This window comes from Micrasema longulum, unplaced genomic scaffold (assembly GCF_059751315.1).
Source record: "Micrasema longulum isolate JH-2025_06_02 unplaced genomic scaffold, ASM5975131v1 h1tg001841l, whole genome shotgun sequence".
Lineage (NCBI taxonomy): Eukaryota > Metazoa > Arthropoda > Insecta > Trichoptera > Brachycentridae > Micrasema > Micrasema longulum.
Genome location: NW_028279015.1, coordinates 23,674 through 44,092, shown reverse-complemented (window position 1 = coordinate 44,092; position 20,419 = coordinate 23,674). Strand labels below are relative to the sequence as shown.

General features: G+C 35.0%; 2 protein-coding genes and 1 long non-coding RNA gene across 5 annotated transcripts; 2 read left to right on the top strand and 1 right to left on the bottom strand.

The window, feature by feature from the left end:
- Positions 1 to 2,788: 2,788 nt before the first annotated feature.
- On the bottom strand, positions 2,789 to 10,621 carry LOC148273772 (uncharacterized). Of its 2 annotated transcripts, none has more exons than XR_015824478.1 (2): positions 10,402 to 10,621; positions 2,789 to 3,705 (listed from the first exon to the last, which is right to left on the bottom strand). It is a non-coding gene; the product is annotated as an uncharacterized LOC148273772 (long non-coding RNA). The 2 variants fall into 2 exon arrangements; XR_015824477.1 differs by lacking the exon at positions 10,402 to 10,621 and adding an exon at positions 3,796 to 3,843.
- Positions 3,908 to 8,926, top strand: LOC148273773 (uncharacterized). Its single transcript, XM_088238220.1, has 2 exons — positions 3,908 to 4,519; positions 6,386 to 8,926. Exons 1-2 carry the CDS (start codon positions 4,156 to 4,158, stop codon positions 7,786 to 7,788), a joined length of 1,767 nt encoding a protein of 588 aa, XP_088094346.1. The 5' UTR covers positions 3,908 to 4,155; the 3' UTR covers positions 7,789 to 8,926.
- A 1,265-nt stretch (positions 10,622 to 11,886) lies between the features above and the next one.
- Positions 11,887 to 17,312, top strand: LOC148273771 (uncharacterized). Of its 2 annotated transcripts, XM_088238217.1 has the most exons (5): positions 11,887 to 11,989; positions 14,290 to 14,441; positions 14,695 to 14,968; positions 15,260 to 15,852; positions 16,497 to 17,312. In XM_088238217.1, coding segments are annotated over exons 3-5 (1,317 nt in total). In that variant the 5' UTR covers positions 11,887 to 11,989; positions 14,290 to 14,441; positions 14,695 to 14,966; the 3' UTR covers positions 17,219 to 17,312. The 2 variants fall into 2 exon arrangements, with proteins under 2 accessions (XP_088094343.1, XP_088094344.1); XM_088238218.1 differs by lacking the exon at positions 14,695 to 14,968.
- Positions 17,313 to 20,419: the final 3,107 nt, after the last annotated feature.

Genomic DNA, 20,419 nt, shown 5'->3' with positions numbered 1-20,419 from the left:
AAACGAGCACTAAATAAAAAGTCCAGATCTTGTCTCGATGTCCCTTATGTTTGTCAATGCTTCTTTCTTTTTTTTAAAAAATGTTTTAAACTATTCTTTTATTGTAATATTTAAACCTTATAAATTGTATACATGGACAATGTCCGTTAATAAATAAATAAATAAATATAAATTGGTTATGTTTTTTATGATTATTTTAGTTTTTTATTATTATTATGTTAATGATAATTAGGTTGATTAGATTAATTACGTTTTTTATTGTTATTATTATGTTAACTTTGTTACATAGCTAATCTTAGGCATGTTTTACATTTTGTAAAATGTTTCCCTCGACACCTCAGTGAGGGAACATTATTCTGAATAAAAAAAGAATACAAACAATGTAAAAGTATAAATAAATCAAATAAATACGGATTTCGTAAAGGAATAGGAACGCAGGATGCCATATTAGACATAACTGAATACATTTATTAAAACGTAGACCAAAACGAAAAAACCTTAGCAGTATTCCTTGACCTTGCTAAAGCCTTTGACCCAGTGTCACAAATACTTTTGGTTAAGAAATTACAAGCATGTGGAAAAAAAGGTATATGTCTGAAGTGGTTCAAAAGTTTTATTTTCAAAAGAAAACAAACTGTAAAAATAGGTCATACAATTAGCGAAAATCTTATCGGAAATTTTGGAGTACCTCAGGGAAGTACATTAGGGCCTACATCATTTCTGATCTATGTAAATGGGCTATGTAACTCAAATGTTGATGGAGGCATTGTAACTTTCGCAGACGATACAGTGCTTTTATTCCATGATATAAAGCTGGAAGAAAGTGTACTGCAAAAGTGAGAAAGGCTTAGATAAGGCGAAAACATGGCTAGACTTTAACTTACTTACACTTAACGCGCATGAAACAAAATATCTGACTTTTAGCATGGACAAATGGAATCAGCCAATAGAAAAACACTTAAAATTCACGAATGTACAAATGCAAGAAACAGCGAATGTGACTGCCAAACTATAGAAAAGGTAGATAATACAAAATATTTGGGTATGCTTAAGATGGAACTAAGAAAAATGATATATTTATTTAAAAACATTCTAAGCAAAACTAATTTTATTAATATATACTATGCTCTAGCACAATCAACTAGCAGTTACGGAATAATAGGATGGGGAGGAACAAGTAAAACCACATTAGAGCCATTAATGAAAGCACAACAAACCTTACTAAGGCCAACAAAAAGTCTAACCAACACTCTACAGACAGACTTTTTACAGAATGTACAGTACTAGACATAAGGCAAATATACACAAAGACAATTTTAAGACACTCATCAAAAGCTTGACAGACATAATGACGTACAACAAATTTACGACACTAGACAAAGACAAAAAACAATACTTCTGCTCCCAAAGAAAAAAACAAATTAAGGCACCATAATTTTCTGGCCCCTAAGCTATACAACTTTTTAAGTATGGAGATATAAAAGAAAATGAAAAACAATGTTTTTAAAACTCTTGTCCATAAATGGATTGCTAAAAAGACTGGACCGGAAGCTGAGGAATATGTGTCATATATCAGACTTTGAGTTTCAGCTGTTCTTCCCTCTCCTTGGTGGTCTTCTGGGCAGACGGCAAACGGCCGGGATTTCGTGAGCAATGGTAAAGGGGATTTTAGAGCTTTCGATTGATGGAATTACGGACGTAATCTCTCCATAATCTATTTACTATGCAATAGGTATCGCAAATCCGTCTAACTTCTTGACTCTAGATTCTGCCTCTTTTGGGTTTCCCTGCGAGTGCGTTTAGTACTTTCATCTCTGACGTTCTGAGCAGTGATTTGGTTTTCCTATTTAGTTTTTCTATTTAGTTTTTCTACTTGGTTTTTCGTATTTTTTATTTTCTCTCTATCTATCCTCGCCTCTGTTGTATACACCATGATTTGGTCTGACACACGTTTTGTATATCCGAATTATGTTTCCAATAATCACGTGTTCATCGTACTATACGAAATTTCTTAGGCATCCAGATGTTTACTAACTGAGATGGATATGTTCTCATCATCACTATGACAGCATCATCTGCATGGCATGTGATGTTTATGACTTTATCTCCCTTAGTAGATTCACTCCTTTTTTTTATTCTTAAAAGCGTTTTGTTGTATATATTTATTCTGCTTGTGTAAGAAAAGGTTTTAGGCGTATATATTGTTGTTGTATATTAAGTTATAAAGGTGCTAAACTTGCTTTGTTTCTTTGTTGTTCTCAATATGTGTTATTTTCTAAATGTTAATATTATTTATGTCCCGAATTGAGTTATTGTAACTCCTGGGAATGTTATTCAATGTATTATACTTTGTGTTATATGAATTACAAATAAAAAAAATAAAAAAAAGAACATAATTTTAATTTCTTGAAAATCCTTTCCTATTTTATAAATGTAGGTATGTTTGAGATTCTTTTTTTATATTTATTTTGAATTTTTACACAACTATTGACGTGAAAGTGTGTACTATTATGATTGTATAAAACACTCCGGAGCGTGCCTGCGGGCCAGTGGAGTGGCTACATCCATAAATAAAAAGTATATTATATTGAATGTACCTATTGTATACACATTTTTTTTTGTAAACCATGTATTTGTATTATATATTGGATTAAATAAAAAAAAATAAAAAAAGATATATCCGCAAATAACACAACAAGATAAGCTAGGAGGGAGAGGTGACCAGCAGCGTCTGTTACATTGAGTAGATAAATTCGTACGCATCCTTCAACTAATAAAATACAAGCGATTAAAACCAAATACTGATGTATTTTTTGTCCTATATGTATATTTGAACCATTGGTATATTTCTCAATTCGTTATTTTATTCAATAAGATATGTAATAGCTCATTAGTCATGTACAGCCAAACTTCGATTAATGGTTTGTTTTTCCTTCCGCTGGCCGACAGAATTGAACATTTTTACAAAAACTTACCCGTCAAATATTGCTTTCTCATTTCGTAGGGTGGCGATTATAATTTTCGTGGATATTATTTGACCGAATCCGTTGATCGGATTGGTGGAAATTTGCGGGGATTTCCCCTCTTATTTATCTTATTTAAGAGATGCGTTGCGCGGAGATGGAAAATGCGGAATTGAACAGTGTGCGGCTAAACAAACTTCAGTAGACAAAAATCCTACCTTTAGGAAGACAGGAAAGGGAATCAGGGACAGGAATCCGGATGATATCTCCAAGACTTGGCTTCTGGGTAGTTTTTTCCTTTGTGGTGAACACGGCGCTTTCACTAAAGTTATTTGCAAAATATAATGATGAATGTGGCGGAGCGGCGGTCAGATGATGTAAGAATGTTCAGATGTGGGCAGATGATTATAATCATTAGGATGATCTCTGACCCGCATCTGCTTGTCCTATAGGTAGGACGAGCAGACGCGGGCAGATAAAATTCTTACATGCGGAAGTTGGCAGAAATTATCAAGAGAGGAAAAAATGTGTAATTGTTGATGTTGGTTGCTATGAAGATGGAAAATTGTTCCAATAGCAACAGTAGCTACCCATGGCCATAGAAACGAGGAGAATAACAAACATTGAAAGTTGGGAGATCACAGAATGTGCAGGATAGGTGGACCTTCATCCACCGGCGGTCCATCCAGCCACAAACCACTCAATCCACCAACCATTTCGAGTGAGGTATTGGAGTTCTTTTCTGCAATAAATAAATAAAAATATAATTAGAATAAAGAAACACAGCCTGTAAATTTGAAACAGATAAGAAATTTAATCTACTTTGTACTACCGATTTATTCCAAATAAACGAAACGTCCTCTAGAGCTTTTAACTATCGATACCTATTGTAATAATAATAATAACTTATGCACACATTCACCTCTGACCGTAATTTCTATGTTTGTTTGTGGATTATCGGCCATAATACATTTTATCTGTGGTTCTCCTGTCAAGCTGTGGGCGTCGCTCGCGGCTTGTGATTAATATATATATATAATTATTGTGTATTTTATAAAACCGAAATTTTTAAAATAGTTTTTTGTGACAATTAAAATGTGATTTTCCAGTGAAATATTTTGTATAATTTCTAGGATATTTATTTTCGTATAAATCGAAGAATTACTTTGTATCTGTTCTCAAAACCCGAGCTATGGAAATCTCTTCAATCAATATTAAGGTTGAACCGGAGATTGGAGATTTAGAAGGAGATAAACTACATACTGAGGGACGAGCGTCGCGTCCCTACAGAAGCGAGGAGCCAGAGGTTGCTACTGTGAAGGCTGTACCGGGGTCTGACGATGTAGAAATAGATATTCTCCATTCGGGGGAAGGGGCGTCACGTCCTTTTGGAAGCGAAGAGCCAGGTGTTGCTACCGCGAAGGCTGAACCGGGGACCAGTACTGACCAGCCTAGGATAACCAGTGATATCATTATCTACACTGAGATAGATATTGACTGTCCTGATATTAAACAGGAATGTTTGAATTCGTCTCGTTACAGCGGAATTGCCTCAAGTAAGTGATACTTCCTTCCATTTATTCATTCATTTATTTTATTCAGATATTATCACAGAAAGGAAACTCAATTCATTCTAAATACAACAATTGATCACAAATTATAGTAGGTAGTTATGTTGTTAAAATAATATAACAAATGTAAAAAGAAAAATTAAAAGTTAGAAAATTCTTTCCTAAAAGAAGGCCCACTGTCGTGAAATATGTTGACATCCGAGGTGATGCGATTAAGTAGCAAGATTGCTCTACCAAGCAGCATGACATTTGTTCTGCATCGTGGCAGGTAAAACAATCGACGCTTTCTGAAGATAGATCAGGTACGAACAGTCCTACATCCATTAGAATTTCTGAATTATGTATGCGACCACCGATCACCTGGAAAAAGTGAACACCCAAATGAACGTCCCTCCTCCTCCATAATGACTGATAGCCTAGCATCCCCAGTAAAAAGTCGGTTGGGAAGAGCCAAGGATAATATCCACACCCACACAACTGTGTTATTAATGCCATGTTTTGAAAATATTCGAAAAAATGTCGTTTTTAAGAGACTTGCGGTCATGACAGATGACTTATATGTAAGACTGTGACTATGTACGTTACTTTCTCCTAAGTTACTAACCTTAGAAAAATGGTAATCGAGTTGTGGTATAGAACCTCGGACCTCTGATCCGTTAGTCCGTGACACTACCACAGGACCAAACAAAAAAAATTGCTCTAATGCGGTTTGACTTGTTCTTCCCCATCCTATTATTCCGTAACTGATGATTGATTGTGCTGGAGCATAGTATACATTAACTAAAGTAGTTTTGCTTAGAATGTTTCTAATGTTTTTTAATAAATATATCATTTTTCTTAATTTGGTTGCGGTTTTATCTACGTGTATGTTCCACTTTAAATAACTATCAATTTTCATTCCTAAATATTTTGTATTGTCGACTTTTTCTATAGTTTGGCCGTCACAGTCGCTGTTTCTTGCATTTGTACATTCATGAATTTAATTATATAATAATTTAATTATATAATTTTATAGAGACGATCGAATACAACTCTCATTGCCTTTTCTGTTACATTGTGTTTCCACGAAACAGGGCTGTAGAGCAATAATTCCAGAATTACAATTTACCTTGTCGTGAAAATTTTATTTAAGTCTTAAAAAAACACGTTTTCTGTATATATTTCAATAAAACAATAACAACTACAACAAACCATCACGCCGTTTCGCCGTAGGGGTAGGCAGACAGGATAGAACTCCATATCACTCTATCTTTGCATACAGATCTCGCTTCCTTTACATTCATACCACTCCTCATGCACGCGCGCTGATTATTCCGACTTTTGACGTGTCCATCTACAAGTATTTGTTGGATTTGGTCATGCCATGTCTTTCTCGGCCTTCCTCGTTTTCTGCATCCATCAACATTCGCATTGTAAATATTCTTAGCCGTTCTTTCGCTGTCCATTCGCTCTACATGTCCAAACCAGCGCAGAGCTCTTTCCTTGATTTTGTCGATAATGCTTTTCTCAGCCTTATATAATGTACGGATCTCAACATTTGTGCATCTATCGTACATAGTTTAACTTGCGACGAACATTTATTTGCTAATGTTGATATAAGTGCACCGTTCACTCTGTTCCCGGCACTCACCCTCCTTTCAATATCTTTCTCAGTCATTTCATCCCTAGTAAACATACTTCCCAGATACACAAATTCCTCTAATTGTTTTAGTATAACTCCATTCACAGTGATTTAGTCATACTTTCATTTCTTTCAAAAACCATCATATTCGATTCGATTTATATTTTCCATAGATTGATATAAAATTTTAGCGGATTAAACGATTATATTGTTCTTGTTTTTAATTTCAGGTTTTCAAGCAAGGCATAAGTATTTATCCTGTTCGGAGTGTCAATATAAATGTACGCGAAGGAGTATTTTGATATCGCACATTTCAACTCACACTAGTGAGAAACCATTCTCATGCTCAGAATGCCAATATAAATGTTTACGGAGATACGCTTTGAAATCGCACATGTTAACTCATACTGGTGAGAAACCATTCGCATGCTCGGAGTGCAAATATAAATTTTCACAAAAACATCATTTGAAATCACACATGTTAACTCATACTGACGAGAAACTATTATCATGCCCAGAGTGCCAATATAAATGTTCACGGATCTATATTTTAAAATTACACATGTTAACTCATACTCGCGAGAAACTATTTTCATGTTCAGAGTGCCAATATAAATGTTTACGGAGCTCTGCTTTGAAATTACACATGTTAATTCACACTGGCGAGAAACCGTTCTCATGCTCAGAATGCCAATATAAATGTTCTCAAAAAGCATATTTGAAAACTCACTTGTTAACCCATACCGGCGAGAAACCATTCTCATGCTCGGAGTGCGAATTCAAATGTTCTCGGAGACATTCTTTGAAGTCACACATGTTGTCTCATACTAGCGAGAAACGGTTCGAATGCCCAGAGTGCCAATATAAGTATACTCACAAAACCTCCTTGATAACTCACATGTTCACTCATACTGGCGAGAAACCATTCTCATGCTCAGAGTGTCAATATAAATGTTCATGGAAGAGAGATTTCAAATCGCACATGTCAACTCATACCGGTGAAAAACCATTCGCATGCTCAGAGTGCCAATTTAAATGTTCTCATAGAACTAAATTGAAATTACACATGTTAACTCATTTTGGTGATAAAAAATTCTCATGCTCAGAGTGCCAGTATAAATCCATACGCAAAGATGCTTTGACATCGCACATGTTAATTCATACTGGCCAAAAACGATTCTCATGCGCGGTGTGCCAATTTAAGTTTTTACGTAAAAAAAATTTAACATCACACATGTTAACTCATACTGGCGAAAAACCATTCTCGTGCTCGGAGTGCCAACATAAATTTTCTCACAGAACAACGTTAAAAAATCACTTGTTAACTCATACTGGCGAGAAAAGATTCTCATGCTCCGAGTGCCAATTCAAATGTTCTCATAGAAATAAATTGAAACTGCACATGCTAACTCATTCTTGTGAGAAAACATTATCATGCTCTGAGTGCCAATTTAAATGTTTACGTAAAAATACGTTAAGATCGCATTTGTTGACCCACAGTGGCAACAAATTGTTCTATTGCTTCGATTGTGATCTTAAATTTTTCAGTAAAATGGAAATAATAAATCATTCATTAAATCACGTCGGTGAGAAACTTCTTACTGTAAAATTAATAAAACTGAAGGCTATTTAACAACGTTTAGGCAACCCTGGATATGATAGGCAAGAGTTGTCTTAACTATAGATAGCCACGACAATTGTCATTTTGTGAATCGGCTGCCATCTCGTACCTTCTTGTTTGAGGGTTTTATTCGCTGAGAATGAAATGATAATAGATTCGCCGCGATGGTGGATCCACAATGATTAAATCATTTGGCTTTGGATGTATATTGATGTTTTAATTTAGAACTTAAAACTAGTCTTAAAACGAGTAAAAGGCTTTTACATATATAAACAGAGGCTATAAACAACTTACGTGTATGATTCATATCATCAATTGTAGTGCTTTCACACTTATAGATTACGCAGACGGGGTACCTTATAACCGAGTTGCATAGTTTGAACCCGCGCTGTGCCAGCGGGTGCCCTCCAAGGCATCGGACCCTTACAATTTACACATATAAACAAAAAAATACACGTACAAGTTTTGACAGACAGTAAAATAATCGAATCCTTTAATTATATTGTTTGTGAATTTGCTTCTTACGCATGAAATGAGATCTCACCCTATTCCCTTTTAATCGCAGCAGTATGACACTTAAAAACGACACACCACGGCATAATTGAATTTAAATCAGCAGCTGCGAACTAAGCCACGTCTGCAGAATCGGGTTGTGGTCCTGTGGCTAGTGTCTCGGACTCACGGACCGATGGTCCGTGGTTCGAACCCCACTCTACTCCAACTTTATTTCCATTTTCTAATAGTGAGTTATTTACAACTCGTTGAAAATGGCCCTAAAAATTAAATATTTGGGTAAATCATAAGAACGCAAATATTTCTTAAAAAAAAAAAAATCTAATGACCAAAACGAAAAACTACTAATTTATGAGTAGTTTAGGCGGCTTTAGTTTGATATGCGTACGCGGTTTCTGGACTATTATAATTTTATGCTTAACGCATTAATAAAACGTCATTTCACTCAAAGTATGCAACACATAACAGATACTTAAGCACGCACATTTTACAAGAAAACAAACTCAGTTCAACGCATAAATGAATTTTTAATTGAACTTAAAGCTCTGCATTATTTGTATGTCTTTTATTATTTGGCACCAATAAAACGTTTTAAAGAAAATGTGCATTTATTTGTGAGTTTTATTTCAATTAATCATTCTCGTATTAGACATTCAACTACAATGCGCTAAAATATATTTTTTTAAATAAATGACAGCAATATTTTTTTCAGTCCGTTCAAATCTTCGTTGACATGATTTCACCCCTAGAGAAGCATGAAGATTAAAGTATTCCAGCAGAGATGGAGAGCATTCTTGAGCGGGGAATAAGGCGTCAGGGTTTATGTCCTACCATTGGCTGGTTTTAAATTTGTATTATAAGTATGTTTATTTTTTTGATGGTTAGTATGATTATAAGTATGATTTGTTCTGACGTTTCGGAGGAAGAAGATATTACCAGAAGAACTGCATACCTACCACATGTACAGAATATAACTGACAGGATAGCCAAAGTGCTGAAGAAACATAATGTGGGAACAACGTTTGGGACTGTGGCAAAAATAAAGAACCATTTATTAAACCCAAAAGATAAGAATCCCCTGGAAACGGAAGCTGTTTATAAACTAAGTTACTAAGGATGTGATAAAGTGTACATAAGACAAACAGGGCGCACAGCAAAGAGAAGGATTGACGAACACAAAAGAGCGTGTAAACTTGGGCATCCTGACAAATCTGCAATAGCGGATATTTATAGACACCGGTCATTTTTTCGCTTTTGAACCGAAAATTTTGCATAAACCCGGTAATTACAGTGCACGAATAATAAAAGAGGCAATTGAAATACACAGACACCCAAATAACATAAACAAAGACGACGGGCTGAAATTAAACTCAACATGGTTCCCAGCACTACATACTATAAAAATGAATAGAAATGTTTAAATTTATTTCAACAGAGAGGGAAAAAGTTTTCGAGAAGAAATTTGGAAGTCTAGGCATTTACAGGGCTTATGACCTGTCATTGGCTGGTTTAAGTGGCCACTTTACACACTGTGTAACATTCACCATTCTGCCCATGTTTGAACATCCACATTTCCTCAACTCTTCCATCTGTTGACTTTTGTGAAGTGAAAGAGCTGAGAAGAAATTTGGAGGTCTAGGTTTCAGCTCTTTCACTTCACAAAAGTCAACAGATGGAAGAGTTGAGGAAATGTGGATGTTCAAACATGGGCAGAATGGTGAATGTTACACAGTGTGTAAAGTGGCCACTTAAACCAGCCAATGACAGGTCATAAGCCCTGTAAATGCCTAGACTTCCAAATTTCTTCTCGAAAACTTTTTCCCTCTCTGTTGAAATAAATTTAAATATGAACAACTCCCTAGGGAGGAAATCCAGCCAGTCTGCAAGCATTTGGACATAATCAAACATTGTTGAATAGAAATGTGCCTACTGCCGACTGCGAAACGGTACAAATTACTAGTACTTAAACACACACTTTTTTCTAAAAAACACTCAGCTTACCCTGAAGATGGCTCCTGCAATGGTAGCCGATACATCGGAACAAATCCAACACACACGGTATCACTTAAAAAAGAAACATATTGATAACAGTGGTCGTCAAAACCTTCCTACCTATTTGTATTATTAGATTTGTTGTATTGGATCGAATGTGGTGTTCGCTACTACGACTGACTATATGTCCAAAATATTCATTCGGTTCGCCCTCCTTTAACAAACGACCACTCGAAATTGTTTGATTCACGGTTCCAGATTTGGCCTAATGTCACCGGGCTGTATAGGATAGATGTGACCAGCGTTGCCAACCACCATCAAGAGAAAATCGGTAGATTCTGAAAAACAAATAGGTAGATTCATTATCAACCCAAGTGTCGCTGACGGGAGGCGATTATCCCGAGTTACCAACCTAGATTATTAATTCCCCAAAAAGGCCATAAGCGTTGGGGGAGGTGGCCACTACTTTCCCAACCTCCAGATTTTTTAATAGCAAAAGCATTTTTTACCATGTGGCATGACATTTTACTAGATTTTGTAGTGCTGATGAGGAAACAACTATTCGCATTCTGTGTGTGAATGTAATGCTTTACATCATAAAAGGAGCCTCATCCCGGGGGACCACTGGTTGAACATAAAGATATTAAAGAGCTCGCTCCCTTCCTAATAGCCCGATACTTTACGGATCTGGGCATGGAGGGGGAGATTTAGCAAATTGAAAAAACTCTCGCCTTCTGCACAGTGGCCAGGCTCTTTATGAATATCAGGGTTGTAATTATGAATCTTCTCTATCCCCTGGAGAGTGATTAATTTGAGGATATATATTTTTCCATGCGACTAATTTTTGCTTCATATATTGCCGCACTGATGATTAAATGTCAAAAATAACTCATTGAATTCCAAAAGAATGCAATCTTTTTAGTAGAATTTTATGTGATATCTACTACCATTCTTAATACCATTACTGACATCCAATTGGTCCAGAAAAATAGCCAAGCATTTTTCCTGTTTTCTAGATGTTTGGTTATAGTTTCGGTTAATTAAGCTATTGCATTTTCTATGCCCGTGTCGGTCCTAAATCCGTATTGATTTTCTGGAGCAGATGATTTATTTTCAAAAAGTTATTAAGTTAAAGTTTATGTATTTTTCAATCATTTTAAAAATGGTTTTCAACAAAGAGAAAAGCCGTTAATTTTTAAGATGTTTTTTTGTCACCACTTTCGTAAATCGGTATTACAATCGATTCTTTAAAAAGTTTCGGAAAAAAATCTTAATTAAAACTAAACTTGAATGCTAATCGTTTTGCTGTATTCGTTTTAATTGATTTTATGACAATTGGATTTATTTTATCTGGAACCCCTACAGGGAAATGGTAATATGGTAGTAGTAGTAGTAATAATATCGGGAAATGGTTTAGTCTACAACTTGAATATGCACTCTCCAATTCGCCAACATAATTATGATTGTAAATCTTAGACCAAAACTCGAGGGGGTTTTTGTAGGGAACCATCGAAAGCGGAGAAAACTTTCCATAAAAGAGAAAAAAGAAATCATATCTATGTTTGTTTGTAAATTGTCTATGAAGTTTAATCTTATCTGTGGTACCACTGTTAAGCAGTACGCGTCCCATTTCGTAGACAATAAATACGCAATTTACAATATTATTTGACGAATTAACGAAATTTTCATAACAAAATCACCGCAAAACGTAAGTATTAATTCCAATGTATAACTTGGAAAAGTAACATTGTATTTACAATCCAAAAACAGGCCACGAGGTCCAATTACAGCCGGGCTTGAGAAAAATCATATTTAGTTATTCTGCTCTCACCGGGAATCGAGCCAGAAACTACCTTACACGAGGCTAGCGTTGATTCTTCTGCTCCTTGCCTGAAACAGTCTAGTGATGGAATCATAAGAATTTTGAATTCGTAATATACCTAATATAATTAGCATTAGCTTATTTTATTTATTTTGCTAACAGCTGAAACAAAAATAGTAATAAAATTAAAACTAGGGTAGTTTTGCTTTAATTTAGCATTAGTAAATATGCGTTTTGCAATGTACCTACCAAGACAATGAGACGTCATATTCAATTGAATTTGGCAGTCTCGAAACAAATGCAGATGTCGATACTTAGTTCCTAAGACTTGACTTTCTTGAGAATTAATATGCTTACAGGTTTGTTGATTGATTTAAGCGGTGATACGCCGCGCCGCTCCGAACTCCAATACATTAATAAAAAGAAAATTAGAATAATGAAACATACATGTGAAGTAAATGAAAGAAGAAGAAATATCGTTTTGTGATGAAAGTAATTGACAATATCATGCCTTCTTCTTCTTCACGTGTCATGTCGGGTCCCCCCGACGTTGACGATCACTTGGGAGAAAGCTTCCCTATCCTGAGCAGTGCGAAACAGCTCCTCCACAGTTCTAATTCTGGTCCATGCTCGGATGTTTCGAAACCAGGAAAGCTGTTTTCTTCCAACCCCTCTACGTCCCTCGATCTTCCCCTTCGTGACAAGCTGAAGTATGGCATATTTATCATCTCTCAACACATGGCCTAAATACGAAATCTTACGGAGAGAGTCATCTAAATGTAAATCTCCAACTTAAAGGTATCAAAATTGAGAGAGTGAAACAGTTTAGGTACTTAAGCAGTATCATCACAGAAAATCTAGACCCCGACATTGAGATAAAATGCAGAAGAGAAGCAGCCTGAACAGGATTTAACAAAATGAAAAATCTTTTTTCTGCCGATAATATAAACCTTAAGCTTAAACGAATGGTAAAATTTTATATATGGTCTGTCTAACTGTACGGTTTAGACGCGTGGACTCTAAAAGTTAATATTATAAACCGCCTTGAAGCATTTGAAATGTGGATCCACCGTAGAATGTTAAGAATATCTTGGACCGATATGATAACCAGCAATGAAGCATTACGTAGAGCCAATACTAATAGAGAACTATTCACCACTGTTAAGCTCCGTAAGATTTCATCATGCCTACTAAAAAATAATATTTAAACATATATGTTAATGTAAACAGCTCCCCAGGGAGTCGAATCCAGTCCTTGTCTACAAAAATTTGGACAAACTCAAAATATTGTTAATAATATTTAAGAACCAATGAGGGTATACAACAACCCTTGCGTGAACTTCAAAAACAGGAAGATGACGCATACACAGCTGCTTAAAGAATTCAATCAAATGAAGAATGTAAAATACGAAAAAAAAAATCGGAAACATAATGCGTCTGAATATAATTACTTGTAATATAGTAAATGAAATATTTTTTGTTCATTTTGATCATAATATAAGTTATAACTAGTTGTTTAAGATTTTTTTACCACTATCTAAATGATTACATTACAAAATTAATACAAGCGCTCACCTTATATCAGAGTTCTCCACCGTACTGTTTGAGCTTGTTTTCGCGAGCAGGTTCTACGGAGGCTGGGTTGAACAAGGCACTTGAAGAGTCGCGAGATAGGTTCGTGACGAAGAAACTATTGCGCGATGCAGGCTTACAAAATTACAATAGCGATCACTCAGGTAACTTAGTTTTCAGCGATACAGCAATCACATGTACTCGCTGTAAAGGTCAGTACCTGACTTCCGTATAAAAAAGGTTGGTTACTCACGGTGAGGTTAAAAAGTTATGATCAAAGTCCGGGCGATAAATTTAACATAGCAACCTCCAAAGTAAATTTGGCGTATCCAATTAATTTTAAAATTTTCCTGTTAAATAAAATTTAAATTTAAATGCTTCTGTTATGAAGCATGTGTACATTTACTATGTATTTTTCAAAACATCCGTTTTGGTACAAAATTTTTAAGTTTAAATAATTTTCATGCTTTTTCATACTTTTTTAGCTTGTAGCGATGCGTGAGCTGGTTCTCGACGGTAGGTATATTAAATTTTGTATATGTCACAGCGCAAATGGATTACAAGGAAATGGAGTGAATGGACTGACCTTTTTTGTAGATTTTCTTATTTTTTAGCTTAAGCGGCAAAACTTCACACCGAACATGCACTTCAATCGCGGTCAAAGCGGACACTGACCCCAGGTGGAAAAATAATCAACTGAATAGTTATTGGAACTATAAAGGTGCAAAAGGGAAAGGATTCAAGTGGGCGAGAGAAAAGGAGACAGGTATAGGAATTTATTTACGCTGTGACACATTTTCAAACGGCCTAACCAGCTTGTATTATGTATATGTAATTTTAATACGCTTTTGATATTTTTTTAACCTGTATTGGGTAGGTACATATATTTTGTTAATTTTAAAAACTTTTTCATTCTTGTAATTTTTTTACATTTGCACTCTCGTATTCGTTCAGCTTACATGTAATATACATACATGTAATTTTTTAACTTTTCATTTTTAAAATCTTTTCTTTTACAGATTGAAATTTATTTCAACAGAGAGGGAAAAAGTTTTCGAGAAGGGAATATGGAAGTCAAGGCATTTACAGGGCTTATGACCTGTCATTGGCTGGTTTGAGTGGCCACTTTACACACTGTGTAACATTCACCATTCTGCCCATGTTTGAACATCCACATTTCCCCAACTCTTCCATCTGTTGACTTTTGTGAAGTAAAAGAGCTGAAACCTTCCAAATCCAGCCAGTCTGCAAGCATTTGGACATAATCAAACATTGTTTTACATATTGTATTATGTATGTATAATTTTGAATTTATTTTCAAACCTTGTATTGTGTTTATTTTGTAATTTTTAAAACTTTTTCACACCCTTTTAATTTGTAGTGTATCATAATTTTTATTCTGCTTTTGTAAATAATGTAATAGTTCAAAATATAAAATCTTCTGTAAATAAATATTGTTATCTGCATGTCCCTAAATGAGTTTCTTTACAAAAAAATAATAAGTTTTCAATTTAAATAAAAAATAAAAAAAGTACTCGAATATTTATATAATGTTTTAAAAAAATGTTTTGAATGCTTTTTCAGGACATTTATTGCCTTTCTTAAAAACAAAGCTATGGATATCGCTTCATTGAATATTAAAACTGAACCGAGGACTTGCTATGTGGAAGACGATATACTTTATACTGGGAAAAGGGAGCCGCATCCCTACAGAAGCAAAGAGCCAGGTTTTGCTACCATGAAATCGGAACCGGATTCTAGCGACGTAAAATGTTATATACTCCACAATAGGGAAGGAGCTTCATGTTCCTACAGAAGCAAAGAGGCAGGTGTTGTTCCCGTGAAGACTGCAACGAGAAATTTGTGTGTAGAAGGTGATATATTCAACACTGAGGAAGGGTCGTCTTGTCCCCACAGAAGCGGGGTGCCGGGGATTGCTACCGTGAAGTCTGAACCGGGGACTGGCGATAAAGAAGGAGATGTTCATACTGGGGAAGTAGCGTCACGTCACCACAGCAGCGAGGAGCTATATGTTGCTACCGTTAAGACGGAACCAGGGACTAGTACTGACCAGCCTAGAAGAAGCAGTGTTGAAATTATCTACACAGAGATAGAAATTGATTATCCCGACATTAAGCAAGAATGTTTGGATTCCTCAAGTAACAAAACTGAATCAAGTAAGTAACACTTCCTTCCAGATTATCTGCTCTGAGATTACGACTATGGATGATGGTACCCAGAGGGTTTAAACTCATATTGAACTTAATTTAAAAAAACACATTAGTATCTTAAAATTTATTTGGAGAACAGAGAGAAAAAACATTTTTGAGAAGGGGATATGGGAGTCTAGGCATTTACAGGGCTTATGACCTATCATCGGCTGGTTTAAGTGGCCACTTTACACACTGTATAACAATTTTCCAATTTTATATACTTCTACTTTTACCAGGTAGTTAATTCAACAATATTTTGAGTGTGCCCAAATGCTTGCAGAGTGGCTGGATTTTATAAAGTTTTAAGGATTTTATAAAGTTTATAAACTATATTATGTATAAAGGCTTGAAAATGCATGAAGAGATGCCTGAATGTATAAAGTTTGAACGAATTTAAAAATAAATATTTTGTTAACTGTAAAATTATGTTAAAAGATATATATGTAAAGCAAGTGTAAATATAAGTTAATCTACTACGTAATATAAGCTAACTGAAGATATAAAAGAAAAAAATAAAGTTCGTTTTAAAATTGTCTAGAAATTCTTTAACATTAGCGTAAATTATAAGACTTAAGGTGGTTTTAACCATAGCTTTATTCTTGTTTTAGGTTCACAAGCACTTCGGAAATCGCAATTTCCTACTCAAAATATTAAGAAAATATTCCCATGCTCAACTTGCCATTTAAAATTTTCACGTAGAAGTCATTTGACATCACACATGTTGACTCATACTGGTGAGAAACCATTCGCATGCTCAGAGTGCCAATATAAATGTTCATGGAGTGGTGATTTAAAATCACACCAGTTAACTCATACTGGTGAGAGGAGATTCACGTGCTCGGAGTGCCAAAGGAAATTTACGCTGAAAAAACATTTAAAACTACACATGTTCACTCACACTGGCGAAAAACCATTTTCATGCTCAAAGTGCCACTTTAAATGTTCAAAGAGATGTAATTTGAAATCACATATGTTGACTCATACTGGTGAAAAACCATTTTCATGCTCAGAGTGCCAATATAGGGGTTCATGGAAAAGTGCTTTGAAATCACACATGTCAATTCACACGGGTGAAAAACCATTTTCATGCTCTGAGTGCCAGTATAAATGTTCACAGAGTAGTCGTTTGAAATCACACATGTTAACTCATACTGATGAGAAACCATTTTCATGCTTAGAGTGCCAATATAAATGTTCACGGAGAGCTGATTTGAAATCGCACCAGTCAACTCATACTGGTGAGAAACCATTCTCATGCTCAAAGTGTCAATACAAATGTACGCGAAAAAGTATTTTAACCTCGCACATGCTAACCCATACTGGCAACTAACTAATTATTGTATCGGACACCATTTTATGTACAGCTATTTTTAGTTTTAGTTTAATTTCATTAGAATGTATAATATTTATAAATTTATGTTTCATATTTAATATTCATTTTTTTATTTCGGAACGTCCAATGCACGTGTAATTTATTTTTTAAAAATCCGAGCAATTTTCGTTTTGGTAAGTCTCTTTTTTTAGTAACCAATTACAACAGAGATGGACAACATTTTAGAGAAGGAAATATGAAAGTCTAGGCACTTACAGATTTACATTTTATGAACACTCATCGGCTGGTTTAAGTGGTCACTTAATACTGTAACATACACCATTTTCCTAATGCTTAAACATCCATATTTCTTCAATTCTTCCATCTGTTGACTTTTGTGAAGTTAAAGAGCTTTCACCCTTTATCGTTGTGAAAAAATAATCTGATTTATTTCATTATTATTTCACAAACCACGCCGCTGTATGTTTTGTCCAACACACCATTTTTAACGAAATTGGGTTAACCGCACAGGAGTTTTGAGAGAGCCTTTATTTGTAAAACTTTTTTGGTGTAAGTCTCTATCTTTATATATATAATTCCTCCGTACGTGTGAAGTCACTGAATAGCTTAACCGATTTACGTGCGGTTTTCAGAGAAATATAGATCTTTGCGCTGTGCGTGTTCGCAGATATAAACATTTTCAATCTGATATGTAAGCGTAAGGAGCATAAATCTTTTATTCATCGATCTACCAGGGTTGCGTTCGAGGTGAATGCATTTACAAAAAAACGGAAAGACGTTGTTTTTTTGTGTATAAAAAAGTTTATTTTTGAATGTTACAAACAGCATTTTGTTTTTTGTGGATCTCAATCAGATTCTTTCCTTAAATTCCTTATAATTTCTACCCATTTATTTATTTTTACTGGATTTTTGGTAGTACGTAAATAATATTAAATTCAATACATTTTAAAAAATCGTATTCCTACATAAGTACACTCCTCTGTTGGTGAGAATACCGGAGTTTGACGTTTGCAAAAAAAAATGCCATATTTGAAAAAATATTTATTTTATGTTTTGGAATTTAATCACAAGCAAGTACCTAGGTATCTACTTATCAATGAAAAGTCTTTTTCCAAGGTAATAAATAGCAGGCAAGCCAACGTTCGGGCAGGAAAACGTCTGTCGGGTCCGCTGGTAGATTATAAAAATCACTAAGATAGACCGGATCTTGTCTTGAGGTAGTAATTTTTATTTGTTTTTGTCCTAGCTTTAATTTTATTTAGTTGTATTTTATTTTATTAGTGCCTGTATTAATTATAAGACATTGTATTTACCATCGTCAGAATGGACTGCATAAGTCCGTCAAATAAATAAATAAATATAAAATTTAAAAAATATGCAAAAAAAAATGAAACTTTGAAACTGGCGTCGTGGTAAAAAAATTACGTTACTGGCGTCCGAGCCCCGTTGGACTCACCCTTTAAAAAAATATTCTTAAAAATGTCTTATGTTAGATTTTAATTTTGATTTTTGTTTATATTCTGTTCATTGGTAAATAAAAAATATTTAAATTACAAAAGCATGTACTTAAACCAGTCTTAAACAACAATATTGAAATTTTTTACATTAAACAAAAATATTCACACAATATGTATGTCCAATTTGCACTAACGCACGCGCACTGTCATACCTACTGGATTTTTATAAGCTAGCGCGTATATTTACACATACGCATTGTGTAGTATCCGTGATAAAGCCCATGGTATGACATCGCACGGTATACGCATTATGAAAATAATCTCTTTCTCTCTCGCGCTCAGACGCGCTTATGAGCGTGACAAGGACAACTATTGCTTTATTAGTTGCTAATGATATGGTAATACAATATACACAGGATGCTTCTGCGTTCGTTTGAATTTCGCTGCGATGCTTAATAGTAAAAATATAATAATATGTACGAGTTTCAAGTTATGGATTGAAAACACTGGTTTATAAATATGTAGATATTTTCGTTTAATCAGATTTTGGTTTATCTGATCATGCCACGTCTTCCTCGGTCGTCCTCGTCTCACATTACCGTTCATTTTCGCCATACATACTTGTTTTACCATTCTTTCGTCGTCCATTCGTTATACGTGACCAAACCATCTTAGAGAGCCTTTTTTAATCTTATCAGTTATACTTGACTCAGATTTACACTCTCGCCTGATTTCATTATTCGTAACCCTGTCATACATTGATTTCCCACACATTCGTCTAAGAGATTGAATTTTAACCGCGTTCACTCGGCTTTCATCCTTCCTCTGCCAGTTCCATGTTTCACTTGCATACATAAGTGTTGCCACGAAAACTTCGTTGTGCAATGCCAGTTTAGCTTCGATCGACATATTCTTATTAGCAATTACTGTGCTTAGTGCTCCGTTCATTTTATTACCCGCATTTACTCTCCTCTTAACATATTTTTCTACTCTTCCATCTTTTAAAACATACTTCCAAGATACACAAATTCTTCTTCTTGTTCGAGACATTCGTTGTTTACATTTATTATGCAGTCAGTAACCTCACCATCCCTTTCAAATACCATCACTTTTGACTTACTTTAATAATTTACGTTTTTTTAAATCAAGAGACTGCACATGAACTACATGCTGAAACTGAGTGACGTCGTCGAGCTGGATCGAAGTGAAGTGAACGGGCTGACTCACTGGCGTTGCGTCCTGTGGTCTCTTTATAGACGACGTTCCTTTGTAGTTCATTTCTTCTTGGTAGGGACGATGTGAATGTACTGCAGAACAATGCTCCCGGTTTAACGTGCAATACTATAAGAGTTGAATTATACGAATTTATTGGATTCGATAGAAAATGATGATATTGCATCGTTAGTCATTAGTCACGTTAAAATAAACCAAAGTAGGGAAGAAAATGCCGAACACTCCTCTAGTGGAACGGAAGGCCTGTTGACTGCTGCCAACAGGCCGGATTCTCCTGAAGAGTTTTAAGCGGTTTCCTCTTCACATGAGAAAATGCTGAGAAGTTCCTGATTGGCCCACATCCCAATTTAAAGAAATTTAATTGCAGAAAAATCCACTTTTGAAATATAAACCTTGTATATTGTAAGCAAGGTAAATAATAAAGCAACTCCCATATATATATATGTATATATATATTTTAAAGTCATTAGTCTACTTCAGGTGAACTAATTTAACACGTGTGTCAGTG

Coding starts and splice junctions, on each gene's coding strand:
- LOC148273773 (XM_088238220.1), top strand. CDS start 4,156: ATGGAAATCTCTTCAATCAATATTAAGGTTGAACCGGAGATTGGAGAT. Junction 4,520..6,385: donor TTACAGCGGAATTGCCTCAA/GTAAGTGATACT, acceptor TTTTAATTTCAG/GTTTTCAAGCAAGGCATAAG.
- LOC148273771 (XM_088238217.1), top strand. Junction 15,853..16,496: donor AAGTAACAAAACTGAATCAA/GTAAGTAACACT, acceptor TTCTTGTTTTAG/GTTCACAAGCACTTCGGAAA.